Genomic DNA, 8,567 nt, shown 5'->3' on the forward strand with positions numbered 1-8,567 from the left:
ATGGGTCAACTCGGGTTGACTTGGTCAACCAGGTTGACCCAAGAGATGAGTCTGAGCTCAATGAACTTGGTTTGACCCATGGAACCCAAGGGAGGTGAGAGATTGAGCCTAGATGCCGTGAAATTGATTTGAAATCAAGTAAAGGAGAGTTGGGTCAACCCAAGTTGACATGGTCAACCGGGTTGACTCAGGGCCCGGGACTTGGCTCGACCCATAGAATTGAATGGGAGAGGTCTTTGGGCCAGGCTTGGTCTGTTTGACCAAGTCAACCTCTTTGACCGGGAGTTTGAGTAAAAAGAAGGTCAACAATTCTACCACTTCACTTTTCATTCCAAGCCACCAAAAAAATGACTTTAAATCTGTATACTTCTTCATGCTTTCTGGATGGATGGCATAATCTAAGTTATGAGCTTCATATAAAATCTCCTGAATCAAGTTTGATTCCTTTGGTATCCATAAATACAAGTTGCTCCTGATTCCTCCCTATTCATCCACATTGAGATCTTTTATTTTTCCTGATTGCCATTGTTCAATAAAATTTGAATAGTAAGCAATAATCTTTTAAGCTTCCTTGATTCTTTCCTCTAAAGAAGGATAAACCATCATATGATTGAAGCTAATTGAATCATGATTACTCTGCATTCTGACATCTATTAATGTATTTTCCACTACATTAATCTTGCCTGGATAACACTGAATGTCAAGATCATAATATTTATCAATTATAGCCATATTCTCTATCTTAGATTTAATTTCTTTCGATTGAAAATTTATTTTAAACTTTTATGATATGTGAATATTTCATATCTCACACCATATAAGTAATGTCTCCAAAATCTTAATGCAAACAGAACTACAGTCAATTCTAAATCATGAGTTAGATATTTATTTCATGAGGCTTAACTATCTAGAAATATATGCAATCACATTTTCATTATGCATCAAAAATCAATGAATAATATAAATACCTTAGTTCCAGAAGGAACTGTCAATACTCGTGCAAATGTCAAACAGCTTTTTAATTCTTAAAAACTCGGCTCATATTTCCTAGTCCATTCAAATTTAATATCCTTCCAAGTCAACCTAGAAACTGAGTGCAATGGAAAGCTGAGTGCCTCCTTCCCACAATGTGCAATTCAGGCGTAATGGAAAGCTGAGTTTTCTTTTCACCTAAAACTCGGTATTGCTCGGTATACGTCTGTATTTTCGATTTTTGTCTGGACGTAATAATTACTCTAGTCAAAACACCCAACCAAGAGACCAAAAAGAGATGCATAAAAAGCTAAGTTTGATCTATGCAATGTGAATAACAAGCTCATACATAACAATTGAGTTCAATTCTCATCAAATCATTACAACATCAAAATTGTTGGAAGAAACTGTATGCAATGTCTCAGCAATGTTCATTGCAACACTTATATCCACATAAAAATTAAAAAAAAAATCAAAATCATTAAAAAAAGGGAGGAATTACATATATACCATAACTTTTATGTATTTATATATTTAACATCTTCATTTTTATATTTACTAATATAACACTCAAATTTCTAAAAAACATCAAAGTATCACTAGTATTAACTTAATTAAAGTAAAACACATATTTTCATCCATATAATTTTACACAACATAGATGCTAAAACGATATATAAATAAATATAAAGATTTAAATGTTAGATATCTAAATACATAAAAATTTTCTAGTACTCACATAAATCCTCCCAAAAAATCTGAAACCCTAAATCTTTCAAACAAACTGAACCAAGTCAGTCTGCGAGAAAACAAAACTATAAACAGAAAGAAGCAATAGAAATCAAGTAGAGGTGATGCCTGAAGGAGATTGTGGCGAACCACAGTCAAATAGAACACTTCGACTGCAAAATGATCTTGTTGTAGTACTTGAAGAAGATTGAAGACATATTCCACCATCATCACTGTAAGGAACAACTTCATCTTCTTCGTTGATACCTTTTCCAGACTTTCTGACACTGAATCTGCCTTCATCTTCCATGGCCTCAACAAGTCCTCCATGAATTGGGCTCAAGCTTTCATATAGAAGTTTCAGCACCTGCTTCATAGAAGGCCTTGCACTGCCTTCTCTGTGTGTGCACCATTTTGCAATCCGAATTACTACCTGAAGCTGCTCCTCATCAAATGAATTCCCAAGCTTAGGATCCACCAGACCAAATAGTTTTGAGTTGGTTTCAATGAATTGTTGGGACCATTCAATCAGATTACGATTGTCTTGTATTGCATGCCTCCCAGTCACTAGTTCTAAAAGTAGCATGCCGTAGCTGTATACATCGCTCTTCTCAGTGAGTTGCCGTGTCACCACGTACTCAGGATCTACGTACCCTGCCAATGTGTTTGGAAAAATCCTTAAATCTTATGTAGAATATTTTCGTTTCCATGTCTAAGACTTTTTTATTCATGAAAACAACGAACGGTTCTCCAAAAAGCGCTTCTAAGGACATCTCCAACCGAAAATCTTTCACTCCAAAATACAGTGAAACTAAAAAATGACGTGATTTATCTCCAATCGAACTCCATTTTACGCACAGGTAACCATCTTTCTCCTTCGCGCATTTCTTCGACAAATCCGGTGGAAACAAAAAAACAACGCAGGTGAACACGCCAATATTGGTGTCGCACTGTTCACCCGCAACCAAATACTAGAAGTTTTGCCGTTCGGATGGAGCTCTCAAGCGACAACATTCATGCGTTTGGAGTTCGGTTGGAGAAGGCCTAAGGGCATCTCCAACCGAAAAACTCATTTTTCACTCCAAAATACAGTAAAACATCAAAATACAGTAACTTTTTTCCAACCAAACTCTATTTTCTAACAAAAAAAAATCCTAATAGTTTCTTTCTCATACTTTATTTTATATATATTTTTAATCATATAAATACGTTAAAAAAATTTTAGCGGGTGAACAATGCGACGCTATATTTAACGTCGCATTGTTCACCCTCACCCGATTAGCAAATTTTTTGGCGTTCGACTAGAGCAAACCAGCAATGCCTTACAATTGTTTAGAGTCCCGCTGGAGATGTCCTAATAAGTGATCACCAATATGATAAAAGAGCCCCAATGTCACTCATTCAGGGGCTGTATCATGGTTGTTTTCTTGGGTAACGTGGCAGCATTCAAGTTAATAATCTGATACCATATAGTAATTTTGCTTTGGTACCTATTTTATCCCACTTTAGTTGAATCCATAAACATGGATATGAATCAGGTGAGATTTAAGAGGATGTAACTTGTAGCCAAATCTTTGTGCTCGGAAAGTGCTTATAGTTCGCAGAAGAATTAAGGATGTATTATTATAATAGAGAAATGATTCGAGTGCTTTGTCATATGAGATTACAGTTGTGGTTTTTCCCCCTTTTCAGGGGTTTTCCACGTAAAAACTCTGGTGTCTCTTATGAATGCTACACCCTCTCACTTATCTGCTTGTGTACTGGATCTTCGTACAATGCTAAGACGTTAAACTAAATATTTCTCTACCGCCGCGAATATTCCAGGACGCAACACTACTAATGGCAATAAGGAAATAAATACACCTTATAGGTTTGTAACTCGAAATATGGTTAACATTAACTAGTAAAAATTTTCATTAAAAAAATAAAAAAGCTCAGTATGGCTCAGTTTTTAACTAAAAAAATTGTATTTTAGGGATCTGAATGGCTTACCTGGAGTGCCATGAATGTACAACTTCACTGATGCAGTAACACTTTCATCCCTTGTTGATGCATGTGCAAGACCAAAATCAGCAACCTAAAAGCAGCAATATATCAAACTACAAACAGAGAACCAGAGAACCAAATAATTGTGCTGTAGACTAAGGTATCGTTTGGGACGGCTTTATTATTGCTTCTTAAAGCAACTTTCTAGCACAAAATTTTTATTTTTTATATTAAAAAACTGTTTTAAGAAGCAGTAAGAAAGCCATCCCAAACAAAGCCTAAGGTTTAGTTTGGGATGGCTTTCTTACTACTTCATAAAACAACATTTTAGTATAAAAATTTTACTATAAAAATAAAAAATTTTAAATTAAAAAATTGCTTTAAGAAGTAGAAAGAAAGTCGTCTCAAACGAAGCCAAAATTTCTTCGGATACCTTTGCAAGGAAATTTTTATCCAAGAGAATGTTGCTCGACTTTATATCCCTGTGGCACAGCGGCGGGTCACAGTAGAAATGAAGATACTCCTGCATGCAATTCACTGTCTCAAACTTCAGAAAACTTGAACAAAAGGTCACATCACTAACACATCACTCTGAAGATATGCTAATTGTATACTAGAGAATGTATATTTAGGGCTACCAAAATAAAATAAAACAAAAAGAAAAAAAAATAGTTATTTTGAACTCGTATGGTGGGCTGGCATGCCAAGGAATGCAGCTCAAATACACCTTCAGTATTTTTTTGTTCACCACATGAACAAAGGGGCTATATATAATTACCAGAGCATTGGCAACATCAATGGCAATTTGAATTCTGATCTCCCAAGTCAATGGAGTTTTCTCAGATGCTGTATAAATGAGAGAGAATTTATAGCTCAGCAAAAATAAATATATTTATATTTAAAAAATAAATGTACAGAAACTTAGCTATTAGCTAAAGGGTTACAGTGTAAATAGTCCTTCAAGCTTCCATTTTCCATGTATTCATATACCAAGAACCTGGAAAAGTTAATGAATATAAAGCTAATAAATATAATACAAGAATATTCAGAGATTGAATTATGATCACAAAAAAAACCACCTCTCACATCTTTCAACACAGAAACCTCTGAAAGCAACAAGATGCCGGTGATGCAGTCGGCTATGAAGTTCCATTTCTCGACAAAAAACACGCTTGTGGTGTTCTGCAACAGGGTTCATCCGCTTCACAGCAGCACTAGTGCCATAAGCAAATTGTGCTTTGTAGACTGTCCCAAATCCACCTCTTCCTATAATATTGCTGAAATTGTTTGTTGCTTTCTTTATTTCGTTGTATCTGAATCTTTGACAAATGATTGATGAACCTATAAGTTGATGTTGTTAATGTTAAAATGAAAAAGACATTATTAATATAAGATAAATTCAGTTGATTTAAATCATTCTAGTTTCTTAAGTATCCATTGCTTGCCGATACCAAATAAATTATTGGATAGATGGAATAATAAATTGGTGGATTTTTCTAGTTGAAACTGATAAATGGAAGGTTGAATTGATCAATCGACGGCTATAAAATTGTCCATTTGTAGCCTCATGTGAGAGTTCTGTATCAAATTTAAAGCAATGAGCAATCTTAAGATTTGATAGTCTACATGGTAGAGATTAAGATGATAATTAGACCTTCCTGATATTTGCGAAGGTGTGATTGATGGAACACATCACATGTTTTTGAGTGTGTGGTTTCTGCAGATTTTAGTTCCCCGCTCTTCTTACGAATAAGTAGTATCAAAATAATGACTAGCACAATTGCAAGACTGGTGACCATGATGCCAATTCCTGGAAACAATGCTAGCCGTAAAGTACCACGACGATGCTGCTTAATAGGGAAACCAGTTAGCTGCTGAGGAGCTTCTGCCGACACTATAGTTGGAGCTAGTGCAGGTGAAATTTGTTGAGATGATGGCTGGGGAGCAATCACTATAAAAGAAATTTGAAATTGTTAAAGGAAAAAGTGTATCGGTTGGAAGAGAAGGTTCAGATGGAACACTAATAGAGCTTAGTGCTCAATCACTAAATCAAATAAACATCAAGAATGAAAAAATTCTTACTCATTAGCAGTTGAAAAGTACTTTAGAACATCTTTATTTTGAAAATAAAGAAGAAATGCACAAAATTTACATGGTAACGATCAAAATTACGCAACAAAATGTACAAAATATATTTCTAAAGAAATCAGTCAGATGGCAATATAAAGTTTTAAACTTGATTAAAAGAAAGAGGATAAACTTGAATGCTTATCTAAAAAATTATTAGTATATAGAAGTTTTTAAAATAGAGATAACTTCTCAGTTTCATTCTTCTTACAATTGATCATACAAGGAATTGTTTGAGGCCTCCAGTCTCTAGTATAAATCTTGCTAATGTGATGATATTAGATAAAAGTCATGCAAATATTTCATTGATCAGCTTGGGACTTTTGGAGCGGAATACGAATACAGAATAGAAAAAAACGAAACCTGGTAGGATTTGAAGCTCTTTGATACTAAAGAAGCAGCTTGCAAGATCAATAGCCGAAGCATTATCACCTTGGTTTGCAAGTGCAACAAAAGCCGCATCACGGCAGGTATTTAAGGTAACATTATCCAGTGCTCCAATAAGATGGTGAAGGAAAATAATACTAGAGTTTACGCATCTCCTGCAGCTATTTTCTATCGAAAGTGGCATCTTGCAGTTTCGGATGACATCTTCAAAATTAGGAGTCTGTAGAAATTCTGATCCACTTGTTATCCCCTGGCACTGATAAGAGACATGAATTTTGGGCCCTATTCCACAGAACAAGGTGGCATTGTGAGGAATCCCATATGATAGAAATGTTTGTGTTACATAGTTGAGGCAGACATCATTTAATGCTGATGGCACCCCGAAATTGCCTGTTGTATTTGCATAACGAGCCACAGAAACAGTAACAAAAGCATTAAGATAGCGACAACATTTTGCTCTTTCATTTTGACTTGAACATGCAGATGCTGCCCATGTAAAGTTGGACCAAGTCATATCGAGAGGACAATCTGCATGGTTAAATAATATTAATAGCAAAAATCATTATGCTGATCTCCATCTTACAGAAATAACATTTTTTTTTCTCTGCTTCTATGGCCACAAAGTGGGACTAAAATATTTTTTATAAAAAATGCTAGCTTGTCGAATCCATGACAGCTAATGCTGCAATAATGTTATCAATCAAATAAAAAATCCAAAACATAAAGATAGGAGGGAATAAGATAATCAAAAAGCTTGGAGTATTCCATCAATAAAAAATTGCAATACCCAACAATAAGCTTTGATGTTCTAAGAATGAATTGCCTCGGAATATTTCAAAAAAATGAAATGCAAATACGTGCTAATTATCCATTTTGAAGGGTAGATTCTGAAGTAGCATCATCAACCTAAAAGTGCATCTCAAGTTCTACTTAACAATGAACAAAAACAAAACTCGAGTTGTTTAAACACATAAATTATCATTAAAGAAGTAAAGTGGAGAAACTTAATTGCAAGGGACAGTTTTAAAACTTGGGTTCCTCCCAGCAGTTTTTTTAAATTCAGGTCACGTGGATTAAAGCTTATCTGCAACATAACACAAGGTCGTCATAAATGCACGTCATCGAGGATCTTTTCAAAACCCTTAACTGAAGTAGCAATCTTCGAGGAGGTGTCCTTCTTTGGAAAGTATGTCATTATCACTAAATAAACTACTCAAGCTGTTTGCTCTGAACAAGCAGATAACTAAAGCCAAAAACAAAAACATCTTCCAAATTCAGGAAATAATTTGAAAGCTCCAGCCTCCAGCCCTAATAAATATACTAAACCTGATAGAACGCGCAACTCCGAAGATGTCCTGTCAATGGTATGCCAGTGCCTTCCACATAGCGGTCATTCAATCAAACAGTAGCAAAAACAACCTAATCGAATGTAATGCCAATCTATAACTGAAATGCCACATCAAAAAAGCATACAAGAAAAAAACTCAAGAAAGAAGTCATCATCGAATGATTCGAAACCATCAAAATCAAGCAAAGCATCCTAACAGGAAAAAAAAACATGTTCTATAGTATCTTAATATGAAAATAATCCAATCCATAATCATAAATTCAAGAAATACCTTAAAAAAGGAAAGCAATCCATCAAATAGATGGTGAGAATGGACGAGAAGCTGATCGCTTTTAGAACGATCAAAACTATAAGACATAGAACAGTATAATGACCTCACTCACCATCGGCGACCACCAGTAGCCGGCTGGACTCAAGAAACGACGCAACCGCCGCCAAAACTACCAAGATAAGAGCAGGCACCGGCATGACAGCCACGAAGAGAGAGAATGAGAGGGATAGATAGAGAAGAGGCCCCTCCGCCTTCTTTTTAACACTCTCGCTAGCTGCTCTCAAGCGTGGAGAGGCAAGAGGAATCAGGTTCTGCTCACTCTCAACTGGGCGTCGCACGTGCATTACCACGCGCAATAACCACCAGCTGTCGCAGCACGTGGGTGGGGGCCCAGCCAGGCAGCCAGCCCACCGGCCCATCCAGCCGAAAAGGTGAGCACTGCGAAGAATGACCGGCTCGGGAGATGGGGACCAAGATGGCGATCACGGTTAGTGGTGGCGAACCGAATACGTGGCAGTGGGGCCTACTTGGAAGAGCATATATTCTAATGGGGCCCAGCATTCCGTGAGCCGGTGGCGAGGAATGGCCGAACGTGGATTGAAGACTTTTCCCAAAAAAAAAAAAAAAAAAACAGTTGAATACTTTTATTATAATAGTTAGATTAATTTATGGTCAGGACGAACTAGTCTTAATTTTTAGGTGATAAATTTATAAGTAATTGTAGGTGTTGTCTCAACCTTTTATTAT

General features: G+C 36.1%; 1 protein-coding gene across 2 annotated transcripts; it reads right to left on the bottom strand.

Moving 5' to 3' along the window:
- Positions 1-1,318: 1,318 nt before the first annotated feature.
- LOC110107494 (probable receptor-like protein kinase At1g49730) lies at positions 1,319-8,200 on the bottom strand. Of its 2 annotated transcripts, XM_020837768.2 has the most exons (9): positions 7,933-8,200; positions 6,178-6,729; positions 5,342-5,638; positions 4,767-5,028; positions 4,632-4,684; positions 4,466-4,533; positions 4,121-4,210; positions 3,694-3,778; positions 1,319-2,355 (listed from the first exon to the last, which is right to left on the bottom strand). In XM_020837768.2, exons 1-9 carry the CDS (start codon positions 8,162-8,164, stop codon positions 1,814-1,816), a joined length of 2,181 nt encoding a protein of 726 aa, XP_020693427.2. In that variant the 5' UTR covers positions 8,165-8,200; the 3' UTR covers positions 1,319-1,813. The 2 variants fall into 2 exon arrangements, with proteins under 2 accessions (XP_020693427.2, XP_020693428.2); XM_020837769.2 differs by lacking the exon at positions 5,342-5,638.
- Positions 8,201-8,567: the final 367 nt, after the last annotated feature.

The sequence above is a fragment of the Dendrobium catenatum genome, unplaced genomic scaffold, assembly GCF_001605985.2.
Source record: "Dendrobium catenatum unplaced genomic scaffold, ASM160598v2 fragScaff_scaffold_1105, whole genome shotgun sequence".
NCBI lineage: Eukaryota > Viridiplantae > Streptophyta > Magnoliopsida > Asparagales > Orchidaceae > Dendrobium > Dendrobium catenatum.

What these genes read in the sequence shown, in the direction of transcription:
- LOC110107494 (XM_020837768.2), bottom strand. Translation starts at nt 8,164, where the DNA reads ATGCACGTGCGACGCCCAGTTGAGAGTGAGCAGAACCTGATTCCTCTT. An exon ending in CTTGAAGGACTATTTACACT is followed by an intron (nt 4,534 to 4,631) that starts GTAACCCTTTAG and finishes TCATTTATACAG; the next exon opens with CATCTGAGAAAACTCCATTG. An exon ending in GTACATTCATGGCACTCCAG is followed by an intron (nt 2,356 to 3,693) that starts GTAAGCCATTCA and finishes ACACATTGGCAG; the next exon opens with GGTACGTAGATCCTGAGTAC.